This window comes from Diabrotica undecimpunctata, chromosome 2 (genome assembly GCF_040954645.1).
Source record: "Diabrotica undecimpunctata isolate CICGRU chromosome 2, icDiaUnde3, whole genome shotgun sequence".
In the NCBI taxonomy this organism is placed as follows: domain Eukaryota; kingdom Metazoa; phylum Arthropoda; class Insecta; order Coleoptera; family Chrysomelidae; genus Diabrotica; species Diabrotica undecimpunctata.
Window position 1 is genome coordinate 72,665,020 of NC_092804.1, and position 18,761 is coordinate 72,683,780.

The following is an 18,761-nucleotide window of genomic DNA, read 5'->3' on the forward strand; positions in this document are numbered from 1 at the left end:
GAGCATTAATTAGTGAATTTTTAAAACTTACTCTGTGTTGCAAACAAAAACAATCATCATGGAATTTGATTGTTTCCATGATGATTGTTTCCATGATGATTGTTTCCATGATGATTGTTTTTGTTACTGATGTCCTTCCAATGTTTTTCTGTGGCCACACAATGTTTTTTTAACAACTTTTTATGTAAGTAGTAAAAAACCAACGTGTTCTTTCTATATATTTAAATTTTAACTTACTTGTTTTTAATATTGGTATTTTTACTCTCTCTTTTAGTAAACTAATGATGGAATGATTCAATTCCGAAAAGATCTTCTTTAAAATAAAAGTTTTAAGCTTTTAATAAGCATTTTTTTATACCTTGATACACACGAACACCACGTGCTTTGTATTCAACAGGTATACTAGCCACTCCTGGATATCTCCACTTCATGGTTTTGTTCCAGTTTCACTTTTAATTTTAATACGCTTTTTGAATATGTAAAAATAATTTTGTTACGAACAATAACCAAAAAGTTATTTTATTTGTTTATAAATAAAAAATTAGCATATTTTTGTAAAATTGTTTTTCAATAATAAATTTTCCTTTTCTTAAATTGTTCTACTATTTTCAAAGAACAAGACTTACTCTTTTATTTGGTAACACAACAAGTGTTCTAACTGCATTTTTTTTCTGATTTATTTTTTTGTAAAAAACAGATTTCTGAGATAAACAAATGTACTAAAATTTAAACAATTTAACAAATAGCTTTTAAATGTTTATTACATATTTAGCACTACAGAACTCAATTTCAAGCAAAATTTTAGAGCCTAATAGAGAATAATTTTTGCAATAGTTATAATAGTTGCAATATTAAGTTTTTCGAAATTTAGCTCTTTTTTGCATTTATATAAACAACAAATAGGTATAGAAATTTTTACAAATCCTCAATTTAAACCTTTCCATGCTTTAAAAGATGGTATACCAATAAACCTTCAAAACCTTATCTTTTTCAATGATAAAAGAAAAACGCGAAAAGGTACATTTTTTCACACTAATTTGTTTATAAATAAAAATTGTCAATAAATCTTAAGCAGTAAATGGTTACAATATATATATATATATATATATATATATATATATATATATATATAAGTATTATACATAATATAAAAAAACCTTCAGTACCATGGCTTTTGAGTATCACAAAGAGGGTATATTTTGCCTTATTTTATTACCATGGACTAATGAAGACAGATCTTAATTAATGTCTCTCTTCTATTGCAATAATTCATAGCAGATTCTAAAAGATTTTTTCTTTTCCTATTTTTAAGGTAAGAGTGGTTCCTATTTGGCCAAATAGGTACAAATTTTTTGTCTTTTCTGGCAATAAACTCAGGGGCATAATTTCAGTAGGTTCTTTTACTTCTAGCAGTATTACAGACTTTTAATTTATATTTTACAAATAGACCTTTTTTCGAAAAAAAAATTCCGTCAATCAACTAAATTTTGTCAATAAAACAATTAAAACTTGCCATCATTATATCAATGCTCAACGTAATTGCAATAATACCAATAAAACGTAGTCAACAATCATTATTATCTATCGTAAATAATGCAAAATATTTTTGAATAGAAAAAATTAGTTATAACTTATAACTAAGGAACAATTAGTTAATTTTAAAACTGTCGTGTACAAAAATAATTTGTGCTAGTTTGCAATTTTTGAAATAGTTGTTCAGCGTTTAGAACTATCACTTTAATCTCTCTTAACAATGGCAGTGTGTCGTATTAAGTTTCATCTATATAGTTAATCTTACTCATATATTCACGACATTTTACGATTGAAGTCAAATAACCATTAAGTTATAATTTTTGAAAACTAAAACTGAAAAAATGTATAGTAGATATACAAAACTAAACTGCGAGGCATAAATAAGGGACATAGCTAAATATTAAATGAACAAGAATACAACTATCTAAATCAATTAAGTCACTTATCAACAATTAACTCTAGTTTTTTTTTTATTCAAAAAAATAAATAATTAAATTAAATTAAATTACCAGACGCTATTTTTCAACTGGAATATCTGGGGGAAGTCAATAGAAAAGACGTATTATCCCGTGGTTATCGAAATTTTTACTGAATCATGACATTTAAGCAAAAAAAGCGACTTTTTTCATTTATTTCAACATTGTGAAAAAACTACGCAATCTAGATAAATACGTTCTTGAAAATACTTACTCATTAAAATAAGATTTTCTAAATTAAAAAATGGTTATAAACAAAAAAGTAATTGCAAATTAAACCCGAAAGTAAGCATGTTTTTCAATTGTCTATAGTTATTAAAATAAACAATAAAAAAGTTTAAACACATTTTATAATGCGAGTTTTTATGTAGTTACTACATTTGCGAAAGATGGTCACAATCGGTCAAGTAGTTTTGAACCAATTCTATTTGTTCATTCCATTTGAGGGAACAAAAGTCATTTCCAACTGGCTGTACAGGTGCTTTGTCAATCCTTAGAATGTTTTTTGGTCTGATTCTCTTTGTGTGGTCTCAAATTTTCATATTTTTTGAAAGCTATAATAATTTTTAATTGTCTACTTAAAAAAATAGAAGCCGAATGACGTACCATTATCATTATATTGTCAATATCTGAAAATAACAAAGTTGACAGTTTTCGAGTTATAAACGATTTAACAATTGAAAAATGCGGAAGTATGTATTTTTGAGGATTGAAAACTCATATGAAGTTATTATTTTTAAGATTACCAAGTGCCTGAATTAAAGTTTAAACATTTAATTAGAAGATTCTGAAGAGCACTCAAAGCTTATTTCAATTTAGACCGTTGTTCTTTAATTGTTAATTATCCGCGTCCACTCTATTTTTAAGCCTCTGGGGCTCTGTCGTACGTATACATATACAAAAATATTCCCAAGCGAAAATTTCCCAACAACTATTTACATAAAAATTTTGTAACGATAGTACACAATAAATTTCAAAATTAACTATACTTTCAGATTTTAAATAGCTTATAACCCGAAAACTATCAACTTTTAAGGAAAATGACATGAGCTTTTTTATTTAAAATAACACAAAAAACCTAAAAAATGTTTTCCCGACCAAAAAAGGTGATTTTTGGAATTTATTAAAAAAAATTGTTTAAACAATGTCTGCCCAAAAATTTCACCCGGCATCATTCAGATTTGTTTAAAGGAGACATTTTTGAACAATAATCCGCAAATAAATTATACTAAAAAGTTATTAATATAACCTTGGAAAATCGTAACGCTTATAATTTGGGAATATAAACAATATCGATATTTATATTACAAACAATCTATAAACTTTTTAATATTAGAAACAAACAGAATTATCAGTCTCATTTCTAATTGTTACTATGTGTCGTGCAAGGGGTGAAATATCCTAACACGGATTTTATTTAAAAATACAGACATACTATAATAAACGATATAAATTTACAGAAACATTAATACAAGTAAGGATAAAGAAACAGTATTTCTCTGAACTTTTTTTGTTTCATCTCATCTTTTTCCATAATATTATATTGTAAAAAAACAAACAGTAAAATTAAATTTCTTATAATCAGTTTGGCAAGTAAACAGTCATAATAAAAACCAAGCATTAATAATCAATGTATTGAGTAAACAAAAAGAAATATTCTTTGGACCGACACGCGCTCGAGAAGATTCACTCTTTCGGATATAATAAGACGAATTTATTTATTAACAAGACATTTAGATACTAAACACACATACTAAAAAAATATTATTTTCTTAATAACGCTCATAGCCTTGCATGTTTGATGTAAATAATTAAAAATTAAACAAAATAGACTTAGTAACTTTTGTGACTCCGTAGCTCGATGGATTTCTTCTCTGATGAAAGGAATTTTTAAGTCGTAGTGAAGTGTTTGATTACTTCCGTACCATGGTGCATCCACTATCGATCTGACTGAAGTCTTTGGATGCTATTCAGCGACGTTAGCTTTGCACATTCTGATAGTGTAGTCTGTAGTACCAATAGGTTTTCGGTATGGCTTTGTATTTCAGAAGAATTTTGTTTTGGATGTTAAGTTTTAATTTACGTGCAATGATCCAATACATTTGTCAGAATTTTAAGTCGAACTGTCTATCTAGCATCTGTTACTGTTGGTATTCTTACATTGTCCATTCTTAAAGTGAGCATATGTTCTGGCGGTTGCTAAATGTTATTGTTGATTTTGTTTTGCTTACTTTTGTTCGACATTTTGTGTACTAATCACTGAGTATTTCCAGATAATGTTAAAGGTCTTGTGAGGTTTATATGGGATCTTCGTTTACAGCTCGTATTGCTACGTCGTCAGCAAAGAAAGCGATTGTAATATTATTAATCTCTGGTATATTGGCCGTGTAGAGTAAGAAAAGCAGCGTCCCAAGAACAGTACCCTGCAGGACTTTGGAGTTCATAGGACAGAGATTGGATTGTTGGTCTTTAAATTTTAGGAAATAGTTACTGGATAGTGCTATTTTTACTTTGTAGAGCAGACCTCTGTGCTAGACTTTGTCAAACGCATGTGAGATGTCTAGGAGTATATACTATAGCGTTGTAATATTTCTTTTCTTCAAGACTTGTTGGATAGTAACGTAATTTTCCCTAAAATCAAACTGATGTTTTGGGAGAAACGTTAGGAATTTAAGATCTGCGTATAAATATCATTTGTAGCAGCAATCTTTCAAAAACTTTGCTTACGGTTGGGAGTAGGCTGATGTGTTACTTCACTAGGCTTTTTTCCTGACTTAAGGATCACTGGATTTCAGCGAATTTACATATTTTTGGAAAGTATGATTAGCTTAGCATGCGGCTGAATATAACTGTTAGCATAGTTAATGGTCTTGCGAGGAAGTTGTGTTAGTACTTGTGCTGAGATTAAATCTTAACCTGGTGCCTTTTGTGAGTAAAGTTTGTTTATTTCTTTTTTAATTTCGGTAGTAGTTGTAAGATGTTCAGCAAAGACGTTTGCTTTTTCTTTGTTGAACGGGCCCATTCGCCTTTAGTTTGCGGATAGGAAGGATAGTTTTGTATGGTTTCTTAAGCTTCTTTCCATAACGTCTGGTCATTGCTGTAAGGTTTGTAATGCAATGTTTGAGTGACTTGACTTGCCATAAAAAATTTTTCTTCTATTTTGAGATCAAATAATGTATAAGTATATACATCCAATAAATGCTTTTTTTATTCACAAAAAGTTATTATATTTTATTTTGCTTCAGTATGTATATATTATGTACATTTCTAGCTAGTAATTCAGAAGGTATGTATCAAGTGTCTAATTTGTTTATGAATCATATAAAAGAAAGGTGAAGGTAAACATTTAAAGGTATCACAAAAAGTAGGTTTGGGATTAGCTAATCATCACAATAAAAACGGATATGTTGCGAAATGCGGTAGAAATGAAAGCTCAAGGGTTACTATTCTCGCCGAGAGTATCAGGTCGAAGTCCGCCACTTGAGTAATGTAAAATGGCTACTAGGAGGTTCCTTGTAATATCATTACTTATTTATAATAATTTGAAATCTTTTTAAGGTTAATACGAGATTAAAGTACTCGTTAAGGTTTCAATTATTGCTCAACACAAACTCAAAAGACTGGCTTCCGCAACTCAACTTTGGATGCTGATGACGCCAGATGTGTTAAATTAAGGATTTAGTGAAAAGTTTGTAATGCAGTTAGCCACAGAGTTTTTCCATTGGGAATTCACTACACTTAAAACAAATATTATTTGACTTAAATTAATACCTAAGTCGGAAAGTGCAAGAAATTTTGTCATTATTAATTCTTACATTTTTTACAAAAATATATTGTTGGTAGGTTTTTGACATAAAAAAATAGAGCAATGATAATAACTTATTTCAAAATAAAGAACTGCGTCCCATAATATTGAAAAAAAAATTTTAAATGGTTTCTAACAATATTACTTTTGGCGGGAAGTTTTGAATAATTTAGCTTTTGTATCATTGCTACTAGTGTTTAATATCAATCAAAAAATACTTAATTGAATTATTCTATCACTGTTTGAGAGGTATTTTGTTTTCCTGATTTATATTTAATTCTTTGACATGTCATGTAATGGCAAATAATATCACCGCTCCTTACAGTAAATTTTATAGCAAGTCATAAAATGACATGTCGTACTATTAGCCAGTACACTGATAGAAAAAACAACCTTACCTGACGGGTTTAATAAGACTAAGGGTACACAAAACAATATTTATTTATTTTACAAAATTTTAGTCTTCATTGGTTTCACTATTATTTTCTGGTCCACTAATTCGGTGTAGGCTGCTTGTTGTTAGATTAGTATAGAAACCATGGTAAACAGGATCCAATGCCGGCAGTATGCTTAGTAAGTCTTTCTTCTTTAGTGGGTTAATGGAAACTGGTCCATTATGTGCCAAAGGAACAGTGACTTCACTTGGTCTACTGGCAGAACGACGACTCTTCAACAAATTCAGTTTACAAAACGGTGCATCACGATCAAGTGAATATTTGAATGAAATGACATCTGAATGTTTTGTATATCGAATCCACCTAATATTTAACCAGTTTATTTTGTCTCCAATTGTGTCAGATGTTCCTTTAATATAAATGTCTTCAATTAACGATAAAAAAGAAAAGAAGTCATTATTCTTCATCTCAACTACACGAACAGGTATCTTGCCACGCACTGTCTATACAAACTGAAATCAGTCATGTGGAATTAAAATTTTGATGTCACTTGATTTCTTTACTCTTTCAATGCGAGCGTGATCTGCGTCGCATTCTAGATGTGTATGACCGTGCTCTATAAACTTTTGGTCAACGATTTCCAAGGATGAATGTTTCTTCAATGTAATTAACATCATGATAGAACAATTTATATTTCGGTTCTGGGCAGAACACTGTATGTTGTCAAATATGTAATACTGTTTGGTATATTTTTTTGTATATGTTTTTATAAACAAGAAGCTGTATCGTCTGCTACATGTAGCAGTAGGTCATACCATTTGAATGACCTACTGTAAGTATGTATCCCGAACCGTTTCATTGAGTGTCCACAGTTGACGTTTGTAACATATTTCATTTGTTGTCAGATCAGGTGTAGGCAAACACTTTTGCAAATCAAACACAATAACTCTTTCATTGGTATTTTCCATTACCGCTTTTTTTGTCTTCTTCTTTTGAACGATATGCTAGTTTATATGCAGTTTCGTGTTCTAACTTGTTCTTCTTAATATTCATACGTTCATCTGCATTTGAATTTTTTAATTGTGTTTTGAAGATATCACAATTCTTACAAGTGTCAATTGAAGATTTTTTGATTTTATACCCTGTTGTTTTAAATACAATACAGTACAACCGATAAGAAGTTGGCTTTTCATCTACTGATTTTTTAACTTCTTGATATAACTCATACATTTTGCGTACATTTAGCGTATGCGATAGGTAATATTTATTTGTATGTCGACCTGAATAATGGCTTTGAAACCTAGGAAAACTTTTAATATGGTTTAGTATATCAAGTCTTTCTTCTAATAATTCACTACGTGGCGGATGTTTGCCACTTCCTGTCATTGGACAAATGTCAGTTTTTGAAGCTCTTTTCTTTTGAACAATAACATTGCATTTTCCTCTTGTTATACCATAAACATTTTGAAAGAAAATTTTACATACTTCTGTTCTACTCTCATTTAACATACTTAACTGTAATTACACGATTATTGAAACGCGTATTATCTGTACCTCTCCCTTTTCTGCATGTTTTTTCTCGCATATCATAACCCTATCCATCAACATTTGGTCTTGACAAACAGTATCACCCAACTTCTAGAATTCTTCATGAATTTGCTCTTACATCTCTACACTTATTTTGTTGTGATAGTTAATTCGACAACATTTTTCTAGAGGCACAAATTTTTTAACCCTATGCACAATACTTTTTCTTGATGTGTACTTTAGCCCCAACATTTTCTTTTTTTTCATGCACTTTCTCTTATCCCCTTCATAATATGTTTTCTGTGGAACTGTATGTGTTCTTAAATCAGTAAGAGTTTTATTATTTCTATCTTTCTTAAGCTTCTTCTGGACATTTCTTCTGTTAGAATACACAGCTGAGCTACTGCTATCACTTTCAGTATCCGGTATGTAGTCATCTGAACTATGTTGAAATACATCCTCATCGGATAAATTATTTTTCTATGGTACTGATTGCCAAGAAGCTAAGGCCGAATCTGAAAGAATTTCCGTTGCAGATGTACTTGCACGATGGTTATTAGAAATATCCTCACTGACATTAAAATTGGTAGAAGTAACAATATTGTGGACAGTTGCAGAAGTTGGATTGCATAAGTTTAGGTTGTAAATCCCCGACATGTCACCTTTTGACCTGCACTGCTCACACACTATAAAGTTATATCATATTGTGCCACAAAACATATCAGCTTTTGACGTTCTCTGAACCCATCAAAAATAAAATGTCATTAAATGCCCAGGCTCTTTCTCATTCTATGGTTCAACGTAGACATGTCATGTTTTGCCACGATGTGGAAATGAACCACATCTATTCAGGGAATGCATAACCTCAAATTGTGATTTTAGGACATGTCAGCTTCTTAGTTATATATTTAGCTTCTATCTATATTTAAATATGAGTGAACAAAAAAGTATTCAATCTTTTTTTTTGTTTCCAGTTACATGTATGATGTGCGATTGGGTACGATCTAAACCATACCTAGGACTGTTAGGAAACTTGAGTGCAGCTATGGCAACATTATGTGCTTTTGGAGTATGTATGTATGCTGGAGTTGACTTTATAGGTTTAAATTTAGCAGCACCATTTTTAATGATAGGTAAGTAATTTTTATTTAAAATAATATTTCTAATATAGGTACTTTAAGAATTATTGTTATTAATATAAAATAGGCTGAGACCATAATCCCCTGATTGCTAACTTTTGTTTTTGTTGAAAATTATTAACAGATATAAGTAAAGTTAGAAATACAATATTCCTAACATGAAATGCCAATTAATACGAGAGAAAATTCATAAAAAATATAACAAATAACGGGACACAGAAGAACTGAAGGTAGCTTGGAAGATTTACGCCGAAAACTTTTTTAATGACCAATGTGCATATGATTATATAAACAATAGATCAAATTAGTGGTCCAAAAATCATTGAAAGTGAAGTTAGACTTGCAGTAAATCAATTAAAAAGAGCAGAAATACGTTTGAGATTTAATTTCAATGCAGGGCTCCTGCCATCCACTTATACGTATTTTAACCTTATTAGGTCTTTTCAGAGTGCCTTATGCAGAAGCTCCGGATTGAAAATAAATCTCTCCCATAAAAGAATAATTATATGTAGGACGTTACAACGCTATCTAATAACAATTATAGTAGAAATCCAAAGATTTCTTATTTGGCGAAACTAAAATTCAGTTATTTGTCTACTGCACATTTTATAATATACAGAGCAGACATATGATAAAATTAATTGACCATGGGAATTTACAATTTGCATTTCACAATCTGTCGATCCACCGCGGCCAATATCTTTCACGAATTAGTTTCTAGTACTCACAAACATGAGTAAATAAATAAAGCAGAAAGACGTTTGAAATGTAACTTCAATGCAGGGCTCCTGCTATTCGCTTATACGTATTTCGACATTCTGTTTTGATTAATATGTGCAACGACAACTTACGTAGTCAGGACGGACTGCTTTACGTACCTTTCGAAGTACGGCGACGGTTCGTACAATTTTTAGAAATAATTGAAAATTTCGTTGGCGCTATCCGTTATCATGCGGATAGCGCATAAATTCATTCTATCCGGCTCGATACGCTATCTTAAATTATACATAAATTACAGTTGGTAAATAAATAAATGGATATATTATATAATCTGTTTGTATTTTGCAGGAATTGGCATTGATGATACCTTCGTTATGTTAGCTGCCTGGAGAAGAACATCTATTAAGTCACCGGTACCAGTCAGAATGGCAGAGATGTTGAGCGAAGCCGCTGTATCGATAACGATTACGTCGGTGACTGATTTCTTCAGTTTTTGGATTGGTATTTTTAGTCCTTTCCCATCAGTCACAATATTCTGTATATACTCAGGTAATTTTTTTTAATAAATATAGCTACAGTGACATAGATTTTAAAATATCGCTGTAATTAATATGTTTATATATTTTTACTTTAGGTGCTGCCACTGTTTTGCTGTTCATTTGGCATTTGACATTTTTCGCTGCGTGTGTAGCGCTTTCTGGATACTGTGAACAAAAAAACTTACATTCAATCTTCTGCTTTAAAGTATTACCGAAATCACAATCTCGTAAGTACCTATTTAAAAGATATTTTTATTAAATTAATTGGTTTTAATACCAAAATTTACTATTTATATAAAGCTATTTGAATTTTGCGGCTATTTCGTTTAATTATTAGGTATAATGCAAACTAGAAAATATTTTATACTTATTTAGTTATTATACTCGTACTAAACTAAACGTTGTTTAAAAAATAGTTATGTACATGATTCGAAATGAGAATGTTTGCATTAAAAAAAATTACACTTTTTCTTTATCTTTTTGTTTTTTTGATACTATTGTTTTGATGTTATTAATTTTAATATTTTTTTTAACCGTACGCAAATGAAACGAATTTAGAACAAATTTGACATAATAAAGGAGTCTCTTCTTATAAAGCAATAATGATAAAAAGAATTTTCCAATACTATCGGACTTCATCGATTAAGCTGAAAATTTGGATTTAAGCCTGTCCTATGTTATGTATGGGCATAGTGTGCTTTTTGTTTTTAAGGGGTTAAAACTATCCCTAATAAGCATTTTATGCATTAAAATCTGATTGAAATAGGTCTTTTTAGTTTATTTTTAACAAACTGTTTTATCTCGCAGTAACTTACGCTGTTTATATCAGGCCAATATTCTCAAAGCTAGAAAAAAACAAAGACTTAACCGATCGAAAGAGCCAAAGATATATCTATAGAACTCGACGACATAAAACAATCGTTAAGATGTTTTCATCCAACACCGCAGATATTATGCTTTTATATTATATATTTATTCTAATCAATATTAGATATTCACTTTAAATTGATTTCCACTGCTTATTTATTAAGCTTATTCGCTTCGTGCAGCTAAACAGGTGTCGCCCTCTATAGGTTTTTATATCATCACCATAAGTTTTACACCATTGAAAATATTTATAACTCTGCAGTAATAAAATCAGAAATTTGTAATGCATTGTAATTACTGTCTGTATATTAATTATTTATATATACAGTAGTCTCTCTTTATAACGATTCCCTATATAACGATAATTCCTCTATAACGATTAAAATAGTAAACGTTGGTTGGTTCGTCATAAGGACAATGTATTAATTCTTTCTCTATACCGATATCGTTCTCTCTTTATAGCGATGACTTTTCAGCGTTCAATAGTCGATGACAAATGTGTTACCTATTGTGTTCAGACTACCCGAGTCACAAGTGGCCAGGTCATTGTCCAGCAGTTGCTTTGTTTTGCGCTTAAGGAATGCGGCCACCCATTCAACTCATTCTTATCAGAGGGTTAAGTGACTCGCTTTTATTGTTCGGGGGGCGTGCCTAACTGTTATCACACAGATGTTGTCATCTATTGACGACTTTTTATTTCTAGTTTGAGTTGTGTCTCAGTGTGTCAACAGTCAACATGTTTTCGAAAAAGTGTAAAGTGTTCTCGGTGGAGGAAATGTTATCGATAACTCGAGTAATAGAGAAAGGTGAAAAGCAATCGGATGTCGTTCGCCGTACGGGGCTGTCTCACTTAAATATGGCTACGATATGGAAGGACAGAAAAAATGGCTTGAAGCGGAGATGGAGGGCGGTAGCAGGAAGAAGTTGCGGAACCCTCAGCACGAAGATTTAGATCACGCTATGCTTCAGTGGTTCCAGTAGCAGCGTATGAACCATATTCCACTTTCTGGACCTGTGGTCAGCACAAAAGCTTGAGTTTTTTGCAACTGAGCTTGGAATTGAGAATTTCAAGGCACCTGAGGGTTGGCTGAGCAAGTGGAAGCTGCGGCACAAGATCAACTACGGGCAAATCAGCGGAGAAACTCGCGATGTTAACAAAGACGTAACGGATGATTGGCTAGAAAACGTGTGGCTTGGACTGAAGGCACGATATGCGTCAGACGACATTTTCAATGCTGATGAGACTGGATTGTTTTTTAAAATGACACCAAACAGAACTTTAAAATTTAGAACGCATTACATTTTTAGTGGCCGCTAACATGACAGGTTCGGTGATGCAAAAATTGTTAGTAATAGGGAAGTCGAAAAACCCACGTTGCTTTAAAAACATAAAAAGTCTACCGGTGACCTATAAAGCAAACAAGAGTGCGTGGATGACTTTGGAAATTTTTGAAGAAGCGATACGAGTGTCCTTCAGCCCATGGACCAAAGTATCATTAAGAGTTTGAAATGCCATTACAGAGAAGACTTTTGATGGAATTGGTTGAGAACAATGGCGATCTTAAACTAACATTCTTGACGCCATCCTAATGATTAGTAAATCCTGGGACGAGGTGACGAGCAATACAATAAAACATTCCTTCAAACATGCAGGATGGCTGGAAGATCAAGGATTGACTGATGGTGAAGATGGCCTGCCATTAGATGTTTGGGCCAGACAGTTTGAACTTACTATCACCTACGGACCAGAAGAGCTAACAGATTTTGAAGAAGTTGATGAAAATCTAGCTACAACACCTGGACATTTTGACTTTTTTTTTTTAAAGGTGAGGTGTACTCTGGACATTCTATTATTAATTTTATTTTTGTCGAATTGAAGTAAATTGTTTTCTTATTTCAGTTTTCTGAAATTCTTTATTTTCTTTAAATTTCAAGATTAAACATATGGACTTTTTGGGATATTTTTTCTTAAAAAATGAAATATTATTCAGCTTTGATGCTGCAATCCATAGTACACATTGATGCTTTTTATGATTTTCACGAGGAAATCGATGAAGAGTTTTATTATTACTGTGGCAGTTTGCGATGCAACAAATATTGCCTACCCTAATTTGAAATAATTATGATTATAAGTTATAACAATCTTACGGTGATAACAAATATGGCCAATATGAGCGCTTTAAACGTCACGTGTATCCCCTCCCGTCAGTTACACAGAACGAATACACACTAAAATTTAACTAAAAAAATAACTACGTTTGTTTACTAATTATATATCAGCTACACTGGATTCAATTAACACTATGTAGTTAGTTTTGTTAGATAAAACTCATTCAGTCACCTGCATTATGTCGACTAATTAATAAAATTACTTTATTGTCAGTTATATGAAAAATTATTGTTGGTAAAACAATTTTATGGCAGCATAAAGACGTATGCCAAGCGTAAATAATTAACCGTATATGACACAGTTTACAGCACACTTGGATGAAAATTTCTTCGCTAAATTACCTAGAACTTTAAACGTTACGAGGCAAGGACGGACCAACAGGTAGTGAAGAACGAAGAAAGTACTTTTCAGCTAGGGAAACAGGGACGTACTCAAAGTGAAAACGCAAAAGGTTTTTTAAGTTCTTAAATTTAATAAAATATAATAATATTTAGTTTATAAACTATTGCTGCAGTTGTTAAATTATACTTGCGTTCAATTATACAACCTATTTAGCTCTCCAATGAAGGCAGCGAGATTGCTAAAATTCGAGTGCAGTGTGGTATGTTTTTTTTTTATTTTATTGTACGAAATTTTTTTTAGCTAACTGTAATCGGCCTCCTTTATTTCTTTCCTCTTACAACAGTAAATAATCCTTACGTCAAAGATGGCAAAAAATAAGATTGCTATATACGCCAGTCGTCAGAGACGAAAACGCCACTGAACTTCTAAAAACCATACGAACAGGCTGAATTTTGCTGAGAATGTCTCTTTTGAGACCCCAAAAAATTTGCAAAAGGGTTTACCACTACTAACCCTGGCTACCCCCTAAAACCCCTCTCGTAGTGGTGGAAAAACGAAAAATATCGATTTACCAAGAATCTGTACGACAAAGAAAAAAATGTTTCAACCAAAAATGTAGCTTATATAATTTTGAACAATAATTTTTATGATCAACTTTTATGTAGAACGAACCGTTCTCTCAGAAACAACGCTTGAAGTATCCGTCGATTTTTAATATCAGTTACGCAAAATCAATTTGAAACAAAAAATTTGTATCAACTCGCCGGTAATAATTAGATATCTTTTAATTAAAATAAAAGAAAATAAACGCAGTAAGAGATATATCAAAGCGATTGCAACTAAACCCAGAACAAACAGCTAGGGTGTGGAAAGAATATTATGAGAGAAGTAATAGAGGAAGTCAATGTAATAAATGAAGGCGAAAAAAACATAAAGCTAAAACAAATAAATAAAGAAGAAGTAATAGAAGGATTATTAAATATAAAAATAGGTAAGACAGGTAGACATGATGAAATTGAACCGAAAATGGTAAAATACATGGGAGAAGAAAGAATAAACTGGCTATGGAAAATATATAAAGAGGCAAGGGAAAAACAAATAATCCCTAAAGACTGAAAGAACAACATGATTATGCCAATATACAACAAAGGGGAACATGTAAACTGCGTCAACTATAGAGCAATATGTCTGTCATCGGTAGGCTTTACAATATATACGAAAATAATAGAGAAGAGACTAAGACAAGAAGTAGAAATGGAAATTGAAGAAGAACAAGCGGCATTTAGACCAGGAAGATAGACAAATAAAAACATATATATCATCATCATCAACCTGTATGCGTCCACTGCTAATCATAGGTCTTCCTCAGCTCTTTTCATCTGTCTCTGTCTTGTGCTGCTTGCATCCAGTCCATCTAGTTGGTGGGCATCCTCTGCTTCATATTGCTTCTTGTCTTGGTCTCCACTCTAACCGTCTTCATACGTTTTGTCCATCGTTTGTCTAATAATCTGGCGACGTGTCCTGCCCGATTCCATTTTAGCGACGCGATTTTTTCGATTGTTTTTGTTCTACAATGTATTTCTTCAATGCATTCATAGACCTAAGAGCAGCATTTGACACGAAAGAAAGACAAATTATAGAGAAATGCTGGAGAAAAATAAATGTACCAAATACATTGATAACAATTATAGAGAGTACTCAGAAAATGGTATAAAAGGAAGAGTACAAATAACAGACAAAAGATTGGAAGAATTTAATTGGAAGAGAGGTAATAAACAAGGAGATAGTCTCAGCCCTTTGCTATTTATAAGAGTAATGAACGAATTGCTAATACCACATATTACAACCGGTAACAATAGAGTACTTAATGTACGCGGACGACATAGCACTAATAGCAGATTCCGAGAACAAAATGCAGAAACTAATGGATATACAGGTAGAACAAATAGAAAAACTAAAAATGAAAATTAAGAAAAAAGTAAGATAATTATAATCAGCGGCAAAGAAGATGAGGAACATAATGAAATAAAGATAAAATGTAAAATCTCAGAATTGAAAATAGTTATTCTTCCCAGGTACGAATACCTGGAAAGTATAATTACTAACGATAGAAACATAGACTGGGAAATTACAAATAGAGCAAAGAAATCAAAAAAGTTATACTACACCTTAGTCCCAACACTGAGAAAAAGAGAACTTACACGAGAGAAATTGATAAAACTATATAACACAATAGTGATAACGGCTGTGCTCTATGCAAGTGAAAACTGGTCAATTTTGGAAAAATATAAGAGCAGGATAAATGCACTGGAGATGAGACATCTAAGAAGAATAGTTGGAAAGACGAAATGAAATAGATTAAGCAACGAAACTATTAGGAAAACGGCCAACCAAGAACAAATAATGAATAAAATATCAAAGAGACAAATAAACTGGTATGGGCATCTGAAGAGAATGCAAACCAACAGAATTACAAGAAAAGTCTATGAAGTACAGAACATCGTAAAAAGAAAAAAAACTAAAAATGGATACAGCAAGTAATAGAGGCGGAACGTTAAACAAAAATCAGTCGAGGAATTAAAAATAAAGGTAGGAAATAGAAAATAATGGAAGAGCTGAATGAAAATTAAAGTAGCTATCCCAAATCCAACACCCTGATAGGGTAAAAGGAAGGGGAGAAAGAAAAAAAGAAAGAAAAAATGAAAATCCATAATTAGTCTAAATTGTATACTTCTATCTAACAGAAATTTAAGAGACGTTATCGATATCGCTCATTGCTTTTTTACACCATGGGTGTGCCATCTTTCTTAGACCTAACAATTATTTAATAATTAAATCTAAATTCTGCTTTTCCTGGTAGATTGCAAAAGGTACATTTTCAAAGACGCATTGCAACCTGAATATTTGTTGCGTATACTTTACATCTATGTAAGTTTTAGTCCAACAGATCTTTACTTCTTAGGAAGCCTTTTATTCGTTCCGGAGCTACCTTTTTCACCTTATTAGGTTCCAAAGGACCTATTCCAGGTATTTATAACGTTGGCAAACAATTGCCCTGCTGTTGCAGACAATACATTCGGCCGTTTCTTCCTAATTTTTGGCAAAATCTTCATATTGTTCTATGACCTTTTTCTATTTTACGGAGATAACATCTGATTCAGTTTTCTGAAGGTCTAAGAGTAGTTTTTCGTAACGATAAGAAAATTGCTTATCGCTAAAAATTCCTGTTGCTTGCTTTGGAATTCAGTCTTTTCCCAATAGGCTACACTTAGTTTAATTTACTATTTATGGACATCTTAAAACTGAAAAAATTCTGCGGTTTTTTGGAAAACCGCAGAATATTATTGGTCCTACAAAGACTATCATTTTTTTTCAGCAAAATTAGCAGCAATCTCGTTACCAGTAATTCTGTGTTTTTCCTTGAACCCCTGATAAAGTAAGTTAGTTGTACTTTGCATAAGCTGTAAACATAATTTTAGTCTAGCATTTCTGTCAAAGGCAATATATATTTTGTCCAAAATACGCTCTTGAGTACAAACATCCATTAAAACATTGTCTATGATTTTATGCCTGTATTGTTAATTAAGATGTTTTTGTCTCGTATAAAACATTTCGTATATTAAGGTCTTTGGTAATAAAATCAATGAAAAAATGTTTATTGTAGCAACTCAATTATACCTAGATACGTTTATACCTTCTACTTAAATATTCTTTAAATAATTTTGTTTAAATTATCTAATGGCGAGCTTCAATGCCATTTATTTGGAATTTAGCCGTTTTAAAATGTTTATGCTTGTATTGGTTTATTTATACCACAAATATAAAATTTAAGCAAGTTAGGTTAGAATAATTATTCATTGTTTTACAACCATCCAACAATCAAATACTTGTACTAATGTATTTTATTTTTTCTCAAAATCGAAATTTTATATAAGTAATTAATCCTACCTATATTTTTGCAAATATTTTATTAGAGTTTTCTTTGTTTCTTGTCTTATTTCAGATAGAGATAGATTATTTCGTTCTACAGCTGTATTTCTTATATTATTAACTGCTTTAAATTACCCACACCATACATTCACTATATTAATTTGCGCATCTAGAAACTAAAACGAAAATATTCTTAATATAGCCGTAGTACTAAGGTGCAAAATGCGGTACTGGTGAAACTCAACTCACCGTTTTGGTGCCTCATAAGTGCAAATGCACCATTATGCAACGATTAACGGCAAGTGGCGACGTACCACTTTTTAGCCGGCGAAGTAAAAATTGGAACACAGAATATAACATTATGAAAATCCCAATTTTATGTAATTTCCTATATGTTACGAATGGAAAGAAATTTATTAAACAATCAGTATTTATGAACCGTAATCAATTTACTGTTCTACAAAGTAATCGGACTTTAACGACAACCATGGTAATAGAATATGTGTTTAATAATAGCTAAATATAATTAATTGCAGATATTGACAAAATGTATACTTTATAATTGATAGTTAAATTTATGAAAGAATACGTAATAGTTGTAGACATTAGTATTTAAATCTTCCTATCAGGGGAAAAATCTTCTGATTTAGTTATCCTATAGGTTTGATTCTATAGGATAACTTTTTGTACGGTTTTAAACTTTGACGAAACTAAATGGGTTGATCAAAACGTGGTAGTGCAGCTGGAGCCCTTTTATCAAGTTCAGTTTGTTTAGTGTAAACTTCTTGAACGAAACGTATGATTAGAAGGATAGTAGTTTATATTGAAGAAATTAAACCTTCAACGCCCTGGAACTCATCACATAAATGTCGATAAATTCAGCTCCGAATAAAACCTGTTGTTTTTTGTTTATAACAAATATTAAAAACAAGTTTGTTACTAAGAATGAATTTAAAGAAATTTTCTAACTAAGGAGGAGAAAAACTGTGGTTACAATTTTATTCAATTAATATAAAACCATTTGAAACATAATTGCATTTACACCATACCAACAAAAGATTCATTTATATATTTTTTAAAGAAGACAATAAACCAAACTAGTTAGCAAAACGAGTTCCCTCTGCACTAGTTGACACTAACAACAAAATTAATGTAAATGACAACGAAATAAGAAGAGAATGATAACTGTAGCCATTACCAAAATAATATTATCGAAATCTATCAAAATTGTACTGACGGCCCAGAAATTATGAAATCAGAGGTAGACTTTGAAAAATACTAAAATTAGAAAAGTTTATGTTCCAGATGATACGCCAAC

General features: G+C 31.4%; 1 protein-coding gene across 1 annotated transcript in view; it reads left to right on the top strand.

Moving 5' to 3' along the window:
* Nucleotides 1–18,761, top strand: part of Ptr (patched domain-containing protein) — a 274,044-nt gene that overhangs the window by 215,909 nt on the left and 39,374 nt on the right. Inside the window, exons 6-8 of the mRNA XM_072523099.1 lie at nucleotides 8,711–8,869; nucleotides 9,944–10,144; nucleotides 10,230–10,361. Coding sequence (XP_072379200.1) covers nucleotides 8,711–8,869; nucleotides 9,944–10,144; nucleotides 10,230–10,361 — 492 coding nt within the window. The remainder of the gene's footprint in view (nucleotides 1–8,710; nucleotides 8,870–9,943; nucleotides 10,145–10,229; nucleotides 10,362–18,761) is intronic.